This window comes from Anastrepha obliqua, chromosome 5 (genome assembly GCF_027943255.1).
Source record: "Anastrepha obliqua isolate idAnaObli1 chromosome 5, idAnaObli1_1.0, whole genome shotgun sequence".
Lineage (NCBI taxonomy): Eukaryota > Metazoa > Arthropoda > Insecta > Diptera > Tephritidae > Anastrepha > Anastrepha obliqua.
In genome coordinates, this window is record NC_072896.1 from 78,757,560 (window position 1) to 78,779,401 (window position 21,842).

Below are 21,842 nucleotides of genomic sequence, written 5' to 3' on the forward strand. Positions count from 1 at the left end.
CGTATTTAAAGTTTTGCTATTTATTTATGTAAAGTTATACGAATTATTTAATTACTTGCACTGCGTCATCTATTCCTGGACCATATAATAGTTCTTCAGCCGTCATAGCAGCTTCCAAAATATCGATTTGCTGTTGCCTACGTAGAATTTCACCTTCTCGAGTGTTACCGTTAGCACGCTTATCTGCCACTTTCATACGTGCAGCATCCAGCTACTTGCTCTCGAACGCTCCGGGGCGCCCTTTGGCAATTGTTTAATAACTCGAAAAGTATTTGTCTGATACACTTCAAATTTCCACACAATATTTTTAAGATATACTTTACAAAGAAAATACAATTTTTTGAAAATTGCGACTACCCCTAACCCCTTAAACAAGTTGGTGGCGAAGATGTGGCAACAAAATGATGCGGAAGCGCTAGTTGGATTCTGGATGAATCGCCACTTTAACCAACCAACCAACCAACGAAACCAATCTGCTGGGCATTGGGAGCTACTCCGCCACATACACATACGCGTATGTACATACGTTTTTACCCTCGATTTTATTATTATGTTTTTGCCAAATATTTAAACACATTTCTTTTTATTATTATTAATATAATACATATGTTTCTGAATTTTCATATACACCTTATGATTCATTTAATATTCATTTCCTCGGAATTTTTCTTTATTATTGTTTCATACATACAACATAATAGTAAATTTATTTATGTATAATTGGAAAATATTATTCGTAATTTTATTTTCGATTGAAAAATAAATTTATGTAATTTTTATATGCATACATATACAAATTTCAAACAATAATAATATTACAATAGTTTATCAATAAAAGTGAAATGAGAAATAAATTACTCAATTACTTTAATTATATGTATAAACAGCATACTTTCGTCTTCATCACACCTCACAAACGTCGCGTTCTAATAGTAAATGTTCTTGCGAATATACTCGTACATACACTAACCGAAAGTGAATTTCAAATTGGAATTGCTAATAAGAGTTTTGCTTGACACATGAAAATTGACTTAGCCAAAAACAAAATAAGTTTACAAAAATGCTACCACCTTTACGCCGACCGATGACGAGCAACCAACTATCTATACATGTATGTGTGTTATGATGACCAATTGAGCCCAGGGAAACAATCACTACCTTCAAGGTGCCCTTTTGCATTCTCACACGCCAACATGGCTACATATTTCGATACAATAGCAATAACGCGAGTGATTAAAAATGTTCGAACGCCGCCGTCTGGAATTTGAATTTGTAACGTTGTAAACGTGATCTCAGCAAAATTCAACGGACAATTATTTATGTAGTTACTCATTAAACTACACAATACATATGTATTTTATGTATTCCTCGTTAGATTGTATGTATTTGTTTTTTAATTCTGAAAAAGTTTACGCTTTGAACTTTCATTTAGTATGTATGTATATATTATTACTTTATTTTCTGAATTTGTGTTTATTTTTGTTATTAATGGTTTTTCTTCTCCTGTTTTTTTTTTTTTGTAGAGTAACTAGCGCATACGTAAAACGCTGAATGCATTCAAGTGTCGTTGTGGGTATGGGCAAAGTAGAATCTGTTGACAGAATATAGGCAGGTAGGTGTATTGGATAGTGGTAGTATGTTAAGTAGTACGTTGCTGCTGCTAATTTGGAGATGAGGGAGCTGGAGCTGGAAAGGGGAGCGTTTGTTCGTTTGTGATTCTTTCTTGTTTGTTTTTCTGTTTCGATTTTTTTAATGTGACTTTATTTTAATCTATTTTCATAGCAATACCATCATTATCATAATTTTTCATAATTTAAATTTTATATTTAATATTATTATTGGTTGCTTTCCCGCTCAACATCATAATCATCATCATCAACATCCTTATTTTTGTTTCTGCTTGCTATTTTTTTTTTTCTTTAAATTGTAATTTAAATATTTATTTTTTTATTTATAATTATCAGCATAATTTTTTCAAATCTCTCGTTGGAAATTTTATTTTCTGCAAGTAGATAAAAAGGTGTGGATTAATGTGGTATTAGGAGTGAAGTTAAGTGAAAAATATCAGCACACACTAACCTACAAAAGGACATCACTTGCAGCAATTGTTTGTCTGTCGGGTATTTTCATTTTCATTCAGCCTTCTGCCAGCAGGAGCGCCTTGATTATGTGCTCCGTCGTTTTTAGGTAATTTCTTAGCTGTGTGGAAAAGAAAAAAAGAAAAGAAGATTGTAGAATAGAATAATAGAATAAAGGCTGTGTATCTAAATATGTAAAAATCAATAAAATATAATAAAGAATATATGACTCATTTTAGGCTACGCTAGGCTACGAAGGAAAAGCGAGGCACAACGAATGTACGACATATTTTTTTCTTTATATTGAAATTTTTTTACATTCATATTTTGGTACCTTTTCTTTACGTCATCTTTGACATTTTTCAAGTAGACAGTTGCACAATTTGCACTCGCTGGAACAACGTGTTAAAATTATTGAAACTTATGATGGAAATGGTCGTTCTTTAAGAGCAGCTGATTTTTTTGGTGGAAATAATCATCCGAAAGAGACGATAGTTCAAAGGTTGTTGAAATTCAAGAAATCTCTTCTATCTCATCTATCTCTCGAGGATAGAAAAAGGAGAGACATAGCAAAAACTGAACGTTCTGTTGTTGTTGTTGTAGCAGCATAAACATTCCACCTACCTACATACGGGGAATGCTGCTGGAGTGACAGTCCTTGGCCGGATATAAATCCGGGTCGTTTCGGTAACGCAGAACCGACTGTCGTGGAAACGCTGAACGTTCTGTTGAGAATACTGCTGCTGTAGCGTAAAGTGTTGCTGAACAGCCTACAACATCGCTATCTCGACGCTCTCAATAAATAAGCATTCAATTGACGGATTTTAATTGTAGACATGCCCATGGTGGACATTTAAATGATGTATTAGGTTGGGGAATAAGTTCGTAGCGTTTTTATATTTTTTTTCATTTTACACGATTTGTTTGCTGTTTGGCAAAGGGTAAGCATTCATTCGATAGAACTATTTTGTGCTCTAAAAAACTATGTATGTTAATTGTAGTTTTGAGTTATTTAATTTTTTATTAGTTTTGAGGCTTGGAAGTGGAACACCCAGGAGACAAAAATCAACATTTTCGTCGGCGTCAAAAAGCTGCCGAAGCAGCGCGGGACATGTGCGTTGTGTGTGGAGAAGGTGTCATAGGCGAGTCTATAGCACGGATTTGGTTTGCAAAGTTCAAAAATGGCGATTTTGACGTCGATGACACGTCCCACACGCAACGGAAGGCCTTCTGAACTCGAATTCTTTATCCAAAGAAGATCATGATATGTGTTTGGTGGGACTGGAAGTACATGGTGCACTGGGAAATGCTCGAAAAGAAAGTCACGGTCAACAAGGGGCTCTACATTGCCCAGCTACACCCCGTGAATTAGGCTATTCGAATGAAAAGACCGAATCGACATGGTTAAGCCATACTCCTTCACGACAACGCCAGGCTCCATGTTGCAAAAGTCGTCAAAGCCGCACTCCAAGAGCTCGAATGGGAGGTCCTTCAGCATCCGCCGTATTCTCCGGACTTTACACTCTGTTTGGATCAAATAAATTAGTTTGTTGACATTTATTACCGTTATTAAGCTTACATTTATGCGAGGAATTTAACGGTTTTTTCCGATGGTTTTTTCGGGACACAAAAATAGCACATTTTAACTTGTGCAGCCGAGAGTAAAACTTTAAAATTGTTTCAGCGATTTTTAGTATAATTTTTTGTTTCTTAAATAAAATTTTAAAGTAATTACTAAAAATGGAACGTGGAAAAGATTGCACGCCGGAGAGTCAAAACGGAAAAAGCTATGCAGAAATAGCTGAAAAGATGATGTGCCCTCGGAAAATGGTTTGTAATCCTCCTAATTTAGTTAAATGTTAATGTAGATAGAGCTATAATACGCAAGTGCAAAGCAGATCCGTTTAAGTCGGCACGGCAAATAATGCTTGAAATAAACCAAGAATATGGTATATAGGTGTCCAGAAAGCTTGTAGGAAGGAGACTTAACGAAGCTGTTTGGCCGCATAAGCAGGAAAAAACCACTCTCCTCAAATAGATATATCAAACACTGACTTGCCTTTGAAAAGCCGACAAAGACAAATCTATTCAGTTTTGGAAAAATGTACTTTGGACCGACGAAACCAAAATAAATAGGATGGGACCAAATGGGACAACTATTGTACAATACGTCTTCCAAAAAATCAAGCGCTAAGTCCTAGGTTCACAAAAAAGACAATTAAACACGGCGGCGGAAGCATCATGGTTTGGGGAGTTTTTTCCTGGCATGGTGTTGGCCCGATTGTTCGCGTGGTTGGTAAAATGGATAGATTTCAGTACCTGGATAAACTCCAGAATAAAATGGAGCCATTTGTGTTTGAGTTTATGCCATTAAATTCGACATTTATGCAGGACAATGATCCAAAGCATACTGCAAAGACAGTGAAGCAATGGCTCAGAAGAGAAAAAATTAATCTACTGGATTGCCGGCGCAAAGCCCTGATCTCAATGTTAAGGTCAAAATCGCTAACAAAAATTTTGACTTAACTATCTGATTTGTTTAATATTTTTGTTTTTATTTGGAATTTTTTAGCATGTGCTATTTAAGCGACCAGGAGTATCGTAAGCTATCAACGTTCTCATAAATTAAATCAGAACTGAAATTCTTTTCGACCATTTTTTTGTTTTTAAGTGGAAGTAAAGAAGTTTTTTGTTTTTTATGTTGCTTTTTACCCAATAAAAAATAATTATGTAATAACATATTCAACTATTTATATGACCATGGCTGTATATAGTAGTATTAAAATTTAATTTCTAATTATTTAATTATTAAACATATTTTTTTGTACTCTAATTAAAAAGTTTGATAAAAATTTGTTAAATTTTTGTAAATTTTGTGCAAAGTTTGAAATTTGGATTAATATGGTTTCTGTTCTAAAATAAACTATATTTTTATAAAAAAAATATATTTTTATAAAAAAAAATATATTTTTATAAAAAAACTATATTTTTATAAAAAAAACTATATTTTTATAAAAAAAACTACAATATATTGTTATAGAAAAGCAACAATTGAAATAAAAAATATATATGTATAATACATAAAAAGTCAAAGCTTGTCATGCTTGGGAGCTTTTGAACTTCGCCTTTATCCTTATTTATGTGAACTGAATTCTGTGAACTGTTTGATATCTTCAAAATGAAGTGAGTTATCGAAAAATGTTTTTCAAAATATAACTTTTAAGTAGGATATCAAATTAAGAGCACATATTTTGAAAATTGAACAAGAAATCCGATATTTATTTGAAAAGACCTACAACAACACTCAAATAAATTCTCGCCCCCTGAAGTTAGTCCTTTAAATGAAATGTTCAGTTTTCGAACAGTTTTTGGTTCAGTTATTGGTTATTGTTGTTGCAGCAGTTCACAATACCCTGCCAAGTACAGTGAAGTCATCGACCGACAAGAGACAGTCGGTTCTACTTTACCGAAACGACCCAGTCTGGCCAAGGACTTTCACTTCAGCAGCATTCCCCGCATATGTATGGACAATGTTTATGCTGCTACAACAACAACAGCATCATCCTCTATCTCTTCTAACAATAGGCCCAGGAAGCAGACAATTTCGACAAGGCGGGATCAGAAGTGTGTTGAATCGGTGGGTGGAGTTATTGGTGCACACCTTTACTTTCAAAAAAAAACTTCCAAATAAAAAAATTCAACAACCTTTATTTGACTTAACCTCAATGTCACAAAATTAAGAATAAGAGTTTTTGGTGAGGCGCCCTTTATTCGACATAATAATAAGTATCTCTTTTGAAAACTAAAAGTTCTATTGAAGAAATTCGATTGATCTCATCGAATTCTAAATTTGAAATCTATGCTAGAGATACAGGGTTTGATTGAAAAGTAATAAGCCTTCCCGCGCGGAGCGTCTGCCAAGCGACCAACCGAATCGGCTGGTGGGCGAAAGTGATCGTTGGACCTTCCCCTTCCACTAGAAACCGGTCCCAGTTCGCTGGCAACAGCGGTGCAGTCAACATCGCTCCGCACGTGAAAGCTGTTTTAAGAGTGTGTAAGGATTTTGCAGTGGCTAAAATGCAGCTGATCATCTTTTTCGACTCTCGAGGCATCGTCCACAAGGAGTTTGTACCTATAAACGCGGCATTTTACAAAGAAGTGCTCCTTCGGCTGAAAAACCGCGTCGCCCGGGTTCGGCCCGACCTCGTCAACAATTGGACCCTTAATCACGACAATGCGCCGGCGCACACCGCCTTCCTCTGCACCTCTGCATTGGCCAAGATGGGGGTTCCTACAGCCCAGACCTGTCCCCTCCGGACTTGTTCTTGTTCCCGCGCCTGAAAAGAAAGCTGAAGAGGATGCGTTTCGACTTCATCGAGGCGATCCAAAAAAATTGTGACAGCCGAATTGAACGCGATTCCGGCGTATGAGTTTAAAAAATGTTTCCTGCAGTGGAAAGACCGCTACCAGCGGTGTATTGACGCTCAAGGTTCCTATTTTGAAAAATATTAGTTGTATAAGCCAAAAAGTTTAATAAAACTGCTTAAAAAAAAATAAGACTCATTACTTTTCAATCAAACCCTCTAAAAGAAATAAAAATATGGTAATAAAGAGTGAGTCATCGGCTTGCAAACTTCGGTTTCAGCTAGGCAAAACGTCTGAAAATCGGCCTTTCGGGAGCTAATATAGCAAAACCAGTCAACCAGTTATGGTAATCTTAGACGGACTACAGCTACAACGACGCTCTTTACTGTAACAGAACATATTTCTCTCCAGCCAAGAGCGGGCACTAACAATTAAATATTTTCGTCTTAACTATTCATATTCACAATGAAATTTATTATTCACTCTACCAATTCTTATTAAATTAATAAAATATACTTATTTCTAACATTTGAGTATTACTTACCAATTGCTAAGAAGATATCATTCACATTCATTCCCGTTTTTGCCGAGGTTTCCATGAAGAGTAGTCCGTTCTCTTCGGCATATTGCTTTGCTTCTTCGTATTCTACAACACGTATATTTGATAAGTCCGCTTTATTGCCAGCCAAGGCAATAACGATGTTCGGTGATGCCTAAAATTTAATGTTGAGGAAATTTATTAAGTAAATTCGAACATTTTCAGGCACTTTAATATTTATAAAGCACTTAACCGATAATTAGTAGAACCTTGCAGTTATACGAAGAGCATTTCATTTTTGTAATTTTATTAGAATTCAAAGCCCAAACAATTAACCGAAGTGAATTTGTTTTTTATTTAAAAAATAGCAAAAGAAGAAACCCAAAGTGATTTGCCTCTATGTCAATGCACTATCACACCAAGAGTATCCTAAATGGAAATATAATGTACCATCAGTCTATGCGCACAGACAAATCAGCGGAAAAACTTCTGCAATGAACGCTGTCCATCCAAGTGATAGTCAATCCCTTGATTGGTTATAATTGGTATAATTTCTTGAGGTAAACTCCTCACTAGTTACGGTGGGCTTAGGGCCTGAACTCTCTAGAGGTGTGTAATCACATTCAGATCGTGGCCGCGGAAAGAAGTACATTTTAATTAAATTCTAACCAGTTTTCGAATGAATGCATGGCAAATTGAAATGCAGGGATGAATTAAATCTAATAAACAAAGGTCGAGTCATGTGGAATAAAGCTGTATAAAAGGGTTTTTTCTGCCCTGCCGGTACGGTGTAGTCACAGACCGTCTTCGTCTATCTCATCTACCGGTAGAACCAGGAAACCAAAGGGAGAGGGATGTGAGTTGAGTGAGTTTAAGAGGTATGTGAACAGATGATTAGTATCGTACGGGATACCTTCACATGCCGGACCTATCTACATATATTGAGTACGGTAGGTAGGAGTTTAACCTGCTACACTATGCCGGACGTAATTGGGTCAAAGTTACGGGAGTCTAACGAGGCACCTCAAGCTCTTTGTCCGCGATGGATGGTGGTTGGACTCCGATGACGGCACTCGGGTGTCGAGCGTTTAGGAAGGTGGTAAAAGACTTCCGATGAATGTCGTTTAATGTTTGCTATAAAAACTGTCTGATCTCGTCCGTATATTCGAAAAGATGTCTTCTGACTCGACCGTGTGATGGCTCAGCCTCGATCAAATGCCTGCAGAGGGTTCCTGTGGTAGGAACACAGCAAGAACTGCTTGCTGAAAGCATAGTTGGGTCGTTGGAAAGATGTTGTGGGGGAGGCATGAGGAATAGTTCGGTCCTTGTCTTGTCTAGTGCGGTGAACCTCACCTTGTAGGCTTTTTCTAATAGCCATTTATTTTGAACACAGGCATGCATTATATCTTTTGACAAAAATGCCAATTTGACGTTAACAGATTTTTCCCAATAAATTCTGAACTTTCGTGGACAAATTTTTCATCTTTTCTGAATTTCAATAATCTTTTCTGATATTCCTTCAGGTGATATTAATAGTTTAAATATCCTAATAAAAACTCAGCAAGTGAGCGAAATTGTTTTCTATAAAAAACAAAACTCCCCTAGTAAATAAGCACTATGTTTGTTAAAAAAGTCGCTTTCATACAATACAACAACAATGAATGTGTGTACCCATTATTTTTGTAAGGGGCTTAAACATTCATTGAATTTTAATTTGTCAATGTGGCTAATAAAGTGCAAATATGTAAATTTAAAAATAAAAATATCACAACGCTTTCATATCAAATTTGGCACACGATCATTAACCGCAATGTAAAATCATGTGAATAAAATAATATACAAACGCGTCATTCATATTTAATCCAGCAGAAAACAATCAACCACACACTGAAAAATGTCATTCAATTATTTGCGGAAACTCACTTGTTTATGCAGTTCCTTGACCCAGGTTTTTGCACGCTGAAAACTGTCTTGATTTTGTATGTCGTACACTACGATGGCGGCTTGTGCACCACGGTAGTACATAGGAGCTAGACTGTGATATCTATATTTGAGAGAAGAGAGTTGATTCATTAAAAACTGCAAGTCTACTGTAGCACATTAACGACTCACCGTTCTTGTCCGGCCGTATCCCAAATTTCAAACTTTACAACCGTATCCTCTATGCAGATGGTTTGTGTTAGAAAAGCAGCGCCTATCGTACTCTCTTGGTATTCGTGGAATTGCCCCTTGACGAAACGTAGCACAAGCGATGATTTGCCCACCGCCGATTCGCCCAATAGCACCAATTTGAATTGGCAATTCTTATTTTGCTGTGTACCGTTGGGACGCTGAGCTGTGCTGCCGCTGGCATTTGCCCCGCTACGTGCAGTTGTGGCCATCTTGTTGCTGTTGTTGTTGTGGTTGTATTTGAATAATTTTCTCCTTTCCTTTCTGACAGATTTCTATGCGATCACTTCCCACGCCGCTGCAGTTACAAATGATAAGGTTCTTACTTTATAGCTTGCGCCTAAAATTTATTGGTTTTGATGATTTTTTTTTAATTATTTTTTTTTTCAATAGCTATAATATTTGTTCGATTGGTGCGAATGTTGGTTGTAATTTTTTTGTAGCTAAATTTGCAGCTGCAGTGCGCTCAAACCTTAACGCAAAAGGGACGGCCGGTATTATCAAATGTTTGCTGATTTCTTTGCTGAAAAAAAAAGATGATCAAAAATATATCCTCGTTTTTTTTTAATATATGTAAATATATTTTTATAATTTCTTTTTATTTTCGATGTCGATAACATTAAGTGGCCTTTAAGATCAAGCCTGTTGTTGTTGTAAAATTATCCATGTATGAGCATTTTTGGGGAATGATGCTGAAGTGACTGCTGAAGGAACATCCAACTTTCCCCCACTTAAATTTACGGCGACGCTATTCACCACCCGGACGAAGAAGATCAAACTACAACTGAAGGTCAAAGTGGATGGCACACCAATGCCGACTGTCAATAACCCCCAAGTTACTGTAACGTCCAGTTTTTGACAGTTTGCTATATTTCACGGCGCATACAACCACAATTGCCACTTAAGTCCAAAACCGCAAAAGGCGCATCAAAGACAAATAAATATTGCTGGCGGCATTTAAGACAACGGACCGGCCGATCACACAGCGGATGACGCTTCAAACCTGCCACGGGATATACCCTGAGGCCTCCTTTATTTACAATGTCACAGCGAAGCTACTCTGCTCCCATTTAAGAGCATAATTGGATGCTCATCAAGTGATTTTTGCTTGGATGTGCCCTAGGAATCACCCCTTCAGGCACTTACTGGAGGTAATATTCACGTCATTTTGAGGCAATTGCGTTCACGATATTGTAGCAGCAATACCCGCCTCCGTTTGGACCCATTCCGTTTAGCCTACCGTTGGATGAGATTTACGACGGCGGCCGATAACTTCAAACTACTTCAACAATAAAAACGAGGTATCCGATCTATGCACTTAATAGTTTTTTTTTTCAACAACACAGACTTGTTTAGAAGGATATTTCGAAATATTCCATTGATCCGTTACCGGCCGCTCAATTCAAAGCGAATAAACCGAAATTTATAGTATATCTTAAGATTAGTTAATTGAATTAATTTTTTATAAAAATATTTTTTGACCCCTAAACTTCAAACCAATATTATCTCACATAATTTGTGAGGAATTCTTCTTCAAAACAATAACTTTAAATAGAAAACTGACGTCATAGTGATTCACATAAATGCACCTAGGTATTAAAAATGCTTATTAATTGTAAGTTGTCAGTGATTATTAGCACTAGGTATTTTTTTATAATTTACAAATGTATGCATAAACAATAATTTATCTGCAATTTTTGTGCTTGCCATTACTGATAAGATATTCCACACATATGTTTCTATGTACCAAAACAAGGCATATATTTCTCCAAGTCAACAATACTAAGCTAAACGCAAAGAAAACAACGAAAATATATCGAAAAAATCGTTATTCGAGCAAACGCAACAAATGCGTGTTGGAATCGTTTCGTCACTTGGTAATGGAGAATATTCAGCAACAAGTACGCCCAACTAAAAACAAAACAAACTAAAACGACATACTAACAGTTAACAAAAATCGCAGGAATGCTGCAAACGAATAATATAAAAGAGAAGAGAAAAATGGAAATACAGCGCACTATGCATTCGTTATTCTTTTTAAATACGACTATATTTAACGACATTTCACTTCCGCTAGTAGCCATGCTTATGCACAATGTGACAATCAGAAATACATATACATATAACCACACATACAAGCAACATTCATGCACAGAAACATTTATATGTAATAATAGCGGCTAGACATACATACATAGTATGTAGTGGGTAGACCCCAGTCGTCGCTTGTCAATTGCCGGTTACTCACGTTGTCGTCGCCGCACTTTACCCAAAAATTAATAACTTTCGCGCTGCATCCGCTTAGGTCACAACAGCAGCAGCGCCAGCAGCTGGCAACTGACAAGTGCTATACATTGTTGCTAGTTGAAATTTCTTTTGTACACTTTGATTTTTACTGTCGTCTAATCTGTCTATCTCCACTCACTTTTACTGACCCCTTTCTTACTCGCTCGCGATTAGTACGGCTTCCACAAACGATGGCGGTAATGACTACGACGTTACGGCACTCGTTGGTTGAGCTGGGTTATTATGACTGCTGGACACTTTACATTTCTCTATATGTATGTATGCACATGCCCTCCTCCCACTTTTCAGTTATTTTGCCTGTTTTCCTCTCGACGATTGCGATAATCAGAACACTGACATTGACACATGCAACGACGAGTGCAAAAAATACGATGACGATGCGTTTTCGACGTTGAGCGTTGGGAAAAGAGGGAGAATTGTTGGAAACTGAGTGTTACAAGATGAAAGATCTATTAAAACCTACTAAAATCTAACATGTGGAAATGATGAATGAGATAAGAAAGAGAGAGAGAGAGAGTTCCGCGTACAATAACACCTCGGAGAGTTGTGAGTAAACTCAGCCATTAGATTACAAGTCTATTGAAATCTAATAAAACTTGGAAGTAGTTGCTATACATAAGAGCTAACTACGAAGTGGCTGTTCCAACTGACACGACTCGAATGCATTCTAACCTTTAGAGAAGTTGTTGATTATTGTTGTTTTTGTGGTATTTAATTCACGATTTATTGCATTTGGTCTTGTAAACTGTAAATATTGTAAAAATATGTATGGTGTAAATTACTAAAACAAGGCGGTTGAAATTTTAATTACAGCACTTTTCGAAATTTGCAAAACAAAAAACTTCTCGTAAGCCGGCGTTGTAGAATTGTATTTGCTTTATCGTGATAAACAAACAGTTAGCACATATAATATATTACTTGTTTATATTTAGCCAACAATAAAGAACAAAAAAAATTGTATGTCGTTAACTACATGCCGCTTAGCGTCTTTAAGAGAGAAGCTAAATTTAAGCAATGTACTAAGGCGCAGGTGCATGGCACTTGACCAACAACAATGTTCTGCACGTTTGATTGTCAAAGCAAATGATTGGGAAACTAGAAAACAAACTAGCTGACAGCCACATCGGCATGGTGAAAGAAAAAAATAAATCCGGTCATTTACCAATACCACCTTTAATAGAGTAGCCTTGCAAAGTACTCTGTTGGTGTTGTTGTTGTTGTAGCAGCATAAACATTCCCCATTCTTACATACGGGGAATGTTGCTGGAGTGGCAATCCTTGGCCGGATATAAATCCGGGTCGTTTCGGTAACGTAGAATCGACTGCCGTGCAAAGTACTCTCTTAGATAGCTCTTAAGCTAAAACTACAATCTTCAGCATCTTAACTGAAAAAAAAAGAGTGAGTGAATTAATGAAAATGTTAAAACACTGGAATAACAGTCCTTGCCCGGGCAAGGGATCTCATTCCGATACGTAGAACCGACGTGGAAAACACTTGATATTCGCAGTACATAACTGTTATGGCAAATGTAAAAACAAGTCAACCAATTAGTCCAAAATTTGTCGGAACGTATTGCTAAGGGTTTGATATTTTTTGTAGCTGCAAACCTTCTTAAGGTCGGTAAAATTTTAATTGAAGTCAGCGAACTCAAGTAATGGTAGATTCCAGAAATTTAAACAGGCTTGTACCAGAAGAAAAAGTGTTTTAAGCTAGTTGGTTTAAAGGCCAGTACATGTAAAGATGTAGTTAGTGCCATGAAGTCTGGTTTTTGGGGATCTAATAATATATGCAGGACTCGAACCCACTACAATATCCTATGCCGCAAAGAAATATAGGCTCTTCGACTGTAAATCTCGTTTAAGCCCCCATTAGCCCATGGAGTTCAAACATAACTGCCCGCATTTTTTCAACTTTATCAATACGAAAGAACTGTAGCACACTGTCATAAAAGATTTGTGTAGTCAGCATTCCCATGGCAGCCGGTTCTACGTTACCGGAATGAGTCGGGTTTTCCCCCACCAAGGGCTGACGCCCCAGTAAACTAGCCCTGTCTAGGGAACCGTTTAGATGAATTAGACGAAGACGACCGGTGACATACACTACACTGGCAGGGCTTGAATTACTGCTACAACAACAACAACATTTGTGTAGTCAGCATCTTAATACATTTATAACTTCACGTCCGTCCCTACTGCAATTAAGCGCAAATCGCGAAGGCACATGGATACGAAATGAATTTAAAGCAGACGGGGAATGAGTGAAAAATGCAATATACAATTTTTTTTAATAAAAATTAATGCCTACGAGTAAGTAAACAAGGTTTGCAGAATATAATACATTGTGATGTGTAATTGTGCATAAGAGGTAGTGCCACAAACCAACCACCACCACTAAGAGAACCACTGCTTTACCAGTAAACTTAATTAAACAATAACTTAATAAACACGCAAATGAATGCAAAGAAAACGCTGAGGAACACAGAAAGCAAACCAGTATAGTATCAAAAATAAAAATGTAAAGAAAATTGCAAAGAATAATTCAAGCTACAACATGTAGTATTCTAAATTATGCATAAAAAGGGGAGCAAATCAGGTGTGTCCATCAGCAAATAATTACAAATAAGTAAACACACTCGCAAATGCTGATGATTCGTAAAATACTTATAAACATGTACGACGTCAAGAAATACGGGAGTTTAAATATTATAAACAAATGCCTTGGCATTGAAGAAGGCAAGAGTAATATCATGTTTTTTTTAAACACTCCACAATAATGGATCTACTTTCAGTGTTTCTGAGACATAGAAATGCGTGCGAAATTTATTAACAATTAAAACATATTTTAAGCATTCCTTTGCGAAACAACATTTTGGTTCAAAAGCTTTTAGTGTTGGTGCTGTAGAACGCTTAGGCTTGCAATTGTATTTATCTATGCCCTACAGCCCTCGCGGACTATTACTACATGGGGCAATTTATCTACTATGAGAGAGACTGATTACAGCCAGTTGTAATCTCCACCTTCTATTTTATAAATACCAGCGATGGCCTTAGAGGCCTCGAGGTTACAGACGCAGAGGACAACCCAAAGGGGCAATTTATCTACTGTGAGAGAAACTGATTTCAGCCAGTTGTAATCTCCGCCTTCTATTTTATAAATACCAGCGATGGCCTTAGAGGCCTCGACGTTACAGACGCAGAGGACAACCCAAAGGATCGTGGCGAAGCAGCCTTCGTGAGGAATTATTCAGCAACAATCTCACCTGGACCCAAACAAACAACCAACGATAGAGGGCAGTGGAAATCACTGACTTTAACACTATGAGGCTCAAAATCGGCGCTGTGGTGTTAGAGCAGTTATTATTATATTCTCATAGACTTAGAATTGAAAAATCTGTGCACCTTCCTAATACTTGCAGTGTCTTCCAGGCGAAAGTAACAGCAATAGAGGAAGCTTGTAGGCACTCACTCATCTAACACCTCTCTCCCTCTGGACCCAACCCGTCGAAACTGCCAGTTTCCGGGGCCTACCGTTAGATGAGCTAGACGAAGACGGCCGGTAATTACACTACACTTACAGGGCGAAGATACTGCTACAACAACAACAACAACAAGCTTGTAGGCAGACTTCTCTTTTAAGTGATATATCGCTATTCGCTCGGATAGTCAAGCTGCTATCCAAGCACAAGATTTGGCTACAACAACCTATAAACTGCTGGAACAAAGCAGAACTAGCCTGAACCCCTTGAGCGTAATCCATAACGTTACCTTAATCTGGGTACCGAGACATCGGAACATTTAAGGAATCGAAAAAGCGGACGAACTCGCAAGAGGGAGATCTGACATGAATAACATTCAAAATCGTCGATTAAGGGGTTAGGTGGGTTTGAAAATTTCAAAAAATCGATTTTTTTTTGTCTTATTAAATAGTATAATATGTTTAAAATATTCTCCTAAAATTTTAAGTCGATCCGAGTAAAATTCTACGAGATAGACCCTTCAGAAGTTCCGCCCATCAGGCCATGTCAGTGCAGCGTTTCGTTTTTAAACGCGTTTATCTCAAAACTCGATTTTTTAAGTCGGTGGACACGATTTCTCGAAAAGTTATGAAGCGATTTTGTTCAAATTTTGCACACATCTTTGGAATAACATTATCAAGTTATTGAACGAAGAATTTTTTTTTTTTTTTTATTACAACTAATTTTTTCGAGCCAACACATGACGAAAATTTGACCAAAAAATGTGTTTTTTTGTTCAAAGTCTGTCAAAAATTCAAATTAAATTTTTTTTTTCCTTCGTCCAGTAACGAGATTTATCCATGTACTAACGAAATATTTTTGGTTTTTTGATTTTAGATGAACCAATAATGAGTTATGCTGTCCACGGCAAGAGCATTTTTTTGTGAGACGTTAAGGGAGATGTGGTACCAACGGCTGAGTTTTCGAAATTTTTAAATAAAAATTTCACAAAATACTGTCTAAATATGTATCTTTGATATGCTGAATTGTTTAAATAAAATATATGATTGTATATATTAAAAAAAAAATAGTAAAAATACCCTTTTTTTGAACCTCTGTAACCCACCTAACCCCTTAAATGATTTTCGACTTGGCTGAAATTCGGACATTTCAAGAAGCCCCCCGCTACATGTCTGGATATATGGTACGTCTATTGCATTCTTCTGTACCCTCCTCTCCTTATTGGCGCTGAGTAGCTAAAAGCCTTGATGTCCGAGTGGCTTGAGTAATATCCACTGACATCCAGTTGCTGCTTTACTTTCGTCGTCCGTTTCGTAAATAGTAATAATGCCGTTCATTTAGTGGATGAGAAAGTATTGATGACAAACCAAAGCTGTACTTTAAAACGATTTATTGTTTTTCTAAATTTATTTATAGGTATATTCAATTACTTGTTTAAAATTCTGGCAATACTGCTGTTTCCGTGGCGCCGCAATTTAATGGCGGATTCTTATAGAACTCGACAAAAGAAATCGAAATGAACAAGTAAAATTTTTTGATATCTCGCTTAGTTTTCAAGTAATTTAATGTTAAAGTTCTCTAATTAGGCGAAAAGTTGGCGTTGCCATACACCTGAAATAAAAACGAAGTTCATATGCAGAGATATTCAGTAGAAGGTTCATTGTAAAACTGCAGTATTTTTTGCTCTAATTTTAAGTTGAGAAATAATTTTGAAAATAAAAACATACAACTCTTTCAAACTTAAAAACAATGATATTAAGCGTATCTCAAAAAATAATAAAGTAATTAAAATTAAATTAATTAACACGGTATTTTTGCGTAGAACTTCTTTTCGCGTGGGCGGCCTTCGGCCGCGCTTCAAAAAAATAACCCTCATCAGTCCAACTCCGGCTACGCAATCCACAGTATTTTTGGGTAGAACTCCTTTTCGCGTGGGCGGCCTTCGGCCTCGCTTCAAAAAAATAACCCTCATCAGTCCAACTCCGGCTACGCAATCCAGAGTATTTTTGCGTAGAATTCCTTCTCGCGTGGGCGGCCTTCGGCCGCGCTTCAAAAAAATAACCCTCATCAGTCCAACTCCGGCTACGCAATCCACAGTATTTTTGCGTAGAACTTCTTTCCGTGTTAAAACCATTGAACCCAAAATTAAAACATCTTATGCGTGTATGTAGTAAGGAGGCACAATAACCCCCATCCCCAACATGAACATTAAACTTAAATACCTAATTTTTGTTCATATTTTTGTTTCATTTGCAAGCATCCGGCAACACCATACTGTTGTCATTCCAATCTTCTTCTTATTCGCGTTTAAAATTGGAAAGTGACTGTATGGACAAATGCATTTGCATTTTATTTTAATAAAAATAATTCGAATATAAGGATAAAAATAAGTAAAAACACGCATGTGAGTGTATATTTCGTGAATTTTAGTGAAGTGTTAAAAAATATATAGTGTAATGTGGCAAATTATAGTGAAGTTCCAAAGGGCATTTTGAGACCTTTTTTATTCAATATCTCGAAAACTAAGCGAGATATCAAAAAATGTTACTCTTTCATTTCGTTTTCTTTTGTCGAGTTCTATAAGAATCCGTCATCAGATTGCGGCGCCACCGAAACAGCAGAATCCCCAAAATTCTTCATATTCATAACATGCAAATATAAATGTTACAAAACTTGGGTTTTTGTTTTACTTCCCACATTTCTTTTCCTTTCTTGATTGGATTTTTAGCGTTGTTATGATAATTAATTAGAAGAATACTTCCTCTTGTGAAGTTTTATATTGCATAATGCATATTGCTGGCAAAAGAATAAGTAATTTTTTTCGCTTCTTAAAACAGTTAATAATTAACAAAATTTTTAAAAACTATTAATAATTGAATACAGTATAAAGTATTGTAGGAAGAAATTAAGCAATAACTAGGCACAATACGTTGACGAATAGTCTAGCTATATGGTATAGCATTTCCATGTGATTCTTTTTTAGTAAATGAATAACAAACGGAAACATTCGACATGTCCTTGCATAACGATAAACATTACAACAGCCTTATATTCATTCACATAGACTAATAATTCGAATAGTCCGCAAAAATTCTCAGCCATCAATAATAGACTCCAAACAAATAAACTTGTAATTTTCCCAAAGATATATAATTTGCCTGTTTCGTCAGAAGCTAATTAAATGTAAGCGCTACTAAATGCTATTATTGCTTGGAAGATCATGTGATGTGGATTGTAAGAACTGAAAAAGTAATACAGATAGCGATAAAATCATGTCAAACATCTTGAAGAATAAACAAATAGTATGCAAGAATAAATATTTAAAAGCAAGATAGAAAATGAATTATGAAACCCAGCGCGTCATCGCTGCTCCATTAAGTATAACGACTGGACATATCAATAGACAAACCGCGTATGCCTGCATTTATCGAGGAAAGAACGTATGCAGCACTTGACTGCAAAGGTTAAGATGCGAATCAGCCAGCAGGATATCTGCAAAGTCGATGGGTTGGCGATATGTTTACAATATATATAAGTGAATCATTTGAAACTGATAAGAAATACCGAAAAATACACCTAATCTTAAAAAAACATATTGCAGCACTACATATGTGCATATATATGTATGTATGTATACACACATTGCTTTAGTAAAATGCCACCACAAAATCCACGCTTAGACTTTCACGCTTTACCCTTGCTTCTTCACAAATATATATGTATATTAAATGTATTTTTTTAAATTCGCTATACGGCCGGAAATGTAGTAACATTGCAAGAAACTGAAAAACTCAATAAGATACACTTGCACAGAACGAAAAGCGTCTTGCACAGCCAGTGAAATTTTTTAAGGCAAAACAGCTGACGGAAAACGACATACAATGCGTCACCAACAATTTGATATAGAGAAACAAGAGAGGAAAGCAAAACGACGGAGAACAACGAGAAACGTCAACAGGATTTGACATTTTTTAATGTTTTCCAAGGTCCCTTTTCGCTGCTTTTCCTAAGTTGATTTTTCTAGGCTATTAACATGATGAGAAAGAAAAACTGGAAAAACTACTAGAGAACTATTAAACCAATCATGTGCAGCAAAGTAGTGGGGATATTTTCCATAACTAAATTACCTGAAAATACGTAACGAGCTAAACTGAAAAAATTGGAATAAGTTCATAATTAAAAAGTTGTGGGCGTTAACAAATTGGCGACAAATTTTCTGTACATTTCGGGGCGAGCCTCTTAACTTATTTAGACCCGAGAATCAAATAAAATTCATATTCTTAAATTTCAACTAGTAGCCTATGCGCTTTGTTTGCTTTATCAAAGAATGTGAGCTGCTTTATCAGAAGTAGCTACTATCTCACGCATTGCAGATCCACAATGTCTAGCACAAATAGCATTTTGTTAATAGGCGACTACGTACTGGAAATCTTTTGATTTGGAAACCTTCAAATTGTCCGTACTTTGTTGTTGAGCGCCCTCTCGGCCCAACGAACACTCAGTATCGTTCATTTTACATTGGGGCGGATTAGCAGCGCTCTGCTTTCCATACATGTACGTACGCACATATTTAATGCTCATTGCAAAAAAAAAAAAGAAAGCAACAAAAAAGTTACACATGCAACTGAGGCAAAGGATAACACAAGCCAAAACACACCACACGAATTCCTTGAATTCTACCGAAAAATTAAGACAACTAAATGCATATATATTATTTGTTAACTTGTAATTTTTTGTTCACAAGGTACTCCCACTTTACTTTGAAACGAATTGCGACTTAAGTATCAGTTCCAGCAGTACAAAGAAGTAAATTTAATTAAACAAAAGCTAGGCAAACACAGCAGCCCTACTGACGTTGCGTTATTTAGATACTCTGCACTACCGCTTCAAATGTACAAAACCCAAAGAAATCCATAATTTTCACATTTAGTTTAGCGCGTCCACATTTTTTACATATTACACTCACTTTTTCGTTAATTTTTTACACGATAAACTACTTTAATTTGCCTTTATAGGGATTTTACGTTTCTACAGATTTCGCGAACAGCAAATTGAGAAATGCACTTTCTTTTGACAACTGAGATTTGGTAGCACTGTTGCACAGCGCAAAGCAAATGTCACCCACCCAACACAACGCGCCATCTCACTCTAGTACATGACACAACCTATTGCACCCACATTGTTTTCGTCGGGTGCATGGTATTATTTGACGCACTCAGACAATTGCTTTAGTGTGCGTGTTCTGTCATCACAGCAAAATTTTCTTGGTGCTACCCCGAACGCCCCTCTTCGTTTTCTGGTGTTTTTATACTTCTCAAACCAAAATCACCATCATCGATGACTCGTCCAGCGTTCACTGTTCTATGTGGAAAAATCCAAAATTTCATCGCTTCTCCATGAACTAATCGGTTTTTGCTTATTGAGCTCACCAAAAGACAAAGTGGAAACTACATTCACCTCTGCAAAAATAGTCCTTCACTATTATTCTTCACCAATGGGCGTTTAAAGCCGCCTTCTTCTCTGCAAATTTAGCTCGGTCCGCACTATTAGGTAGCAATATATTTCTAAGAAAACGGCACTTTCTGGCACAAATTACAAATCGCACAATACGTGTTATGTGGAGATGACAGCGAGCAATGCATCGAATCAAAACGATAGCTCAATCATAGTCGTTTATCGACAAGTCACTTATAGCCAGTAAGTTTTCAAACTTACGTGCAAAGAATTTAATATGCGTAATGCTGAATAAATAAAATAAGATAGAATAGAATAGATACAAATTAAATAAAATAAAATAGAAAATAATTTTTATTATGGTGATGATATTTTAAATCATAAATATGTTCGACATTTCATTTTCCAATTGATTAAAAATATACGATTTGCTCCTCAACCATCTCTTAAGTGTTCCGCGACATCTGGCGGAAAGTACAGGTAAATAAGTTTTGAGCAGCGGCACCTGTAGGAATGAGTTTATCATTTAAGGAAGTAATAAAGTACAAGAAGTATAAAATTATGGTAAGAAACTTTGCTAAATAAACCTAGAAATATCTTACTTTGCTTTTTTCAAATATTATATATATAACTTTGAGCTGTTTTTAACTTTCTTTTTCTTGCTTTTGTAGTAACTTAACAGAAAATATTCTATGAATGATGAAATATAAGAAGAGATATTTTAAGAAAAAAAAGGTGTTCTGATAAAAGATTAAAAATTTCAGATTGAAGCGGAAAAAAGAGTATAAACTTTCCGAGACAAAATTCTAGATAGGGTGCCCTGTAGGATGCGTGAGAGAATTAAGGAGTATGGAAATAGGATAAGTAAATAAATATGAAATAAATATTAAAAATGCGAAAAAAATAGTTAAGAAAGAATATAATAGAAAATATAATAAAAAAGTTGTTGGTAAAGACCTACATAAGATAACAAAAACCTAGAATTACATCACCTAAACATCTGTAGTCCAATTCTCTAACTTTAAGCGATTCGACAATTGTTATTTTTGTCTACAATATTTGCCGTAAGCTACAAAGATTGGGTTATACACAAGCTTATGTATGTAATAATTCGTTCACATATAAGTAGATGATCTACTTTTTCGCGCTTAACTCAAAATTCGTCATTAAAAAGCGCGATTTCCCCTACAAAATTTCTCTCCCAAAATCTGAGATTATAAAATAATCCTAGATAATAACTATACTTTTTGACATACAACCCTGTGTTTTCTGTGTTATCGATAATTATTATTACGAATGTAAAGAGAAACATCAAAATAAAAATTAAATGAAATGGATGCCGGCAAAGAAAACAGGTCTGTAAACATAATTCTAATAAAATTTTTGTTACATATTGTTAATTATGGATTCATTTTACAGAAAAAAGCGTGTGCCCATAAACGTTTTGTCCTCTTA

General features: G+C 36.1%; 1 protein-coding gene across 4 annotated transcripts; it reads right to left on the minus strand.

Annotated features, from left to right (window-relative positions):
* Positions 1-2,079: 2,079 nt before the first annotated feature.
* On the minus strand, positions 2,080-20,556 carry LOC129247212 (ras-related protein Rab-5B). Of its 4 annotated transcripts, none has more exons than XM_054886233.1 (5): positions 20,391-20,556; positions 9,094-9,673; positions 8,905-9,025; positions 6,988-7,156; positions 2,080-2,199 (listed from the first exon to the last, which is right to left on the minus strand). In XM_054886233.1, the coding sequence occupies exons 2-5, from the start codon at positions 9,360-9,362 to the stop codon at positions 2,093-2,095; spliced, it is 666 nt and encodes a 221-aa protein (XP_054742208.1). In that variant the 5' UTR covers positions 9,363-9,673; positions 20,391-20,556; the 3' UTR covers positions 2,080-2,092. The 4 variants fall into 4 exon arrangements, with proteins under 4 accessions (XP_054742208.1, XP_054742210.1, XP_054742209.1 ...); XM_054886235.1 differs by having other exon boundaries at positions 20,363-20,556; XM_054886234.1 differs by lacking the exon at positions 20,391-20,556 and adding an exon at positions 19,900-20,031.
* Between the last annotated feature and the right edge of the window lie 1,286 nt (positions 20,557-21,842).

Bases quoted from the DNA above. Each gene is read 5' to 3' on its own strand.
- LOC129247212 (XM_054886233.1), bottom strand. From the start codon at position 9,362: ATGGCCACAACTGCACGTAGCGGGGCAAATGCCAGCGGCAGCACAGCT. The intron at 7,157-8,904 runs GTGAGTTTCCGC...ATTAAATTTTAG, and splicing joins TCAAGGAACTGCATAAACAA to GCATCACCGAACATCGTTAT. The intron at 2,200-6,987 runs GTAAGTAATACT...TTTTCCACACAG, and splicing joins TGATATCTTCTTAGCAATTG to CTAAGAAATTACCTAAAAAC.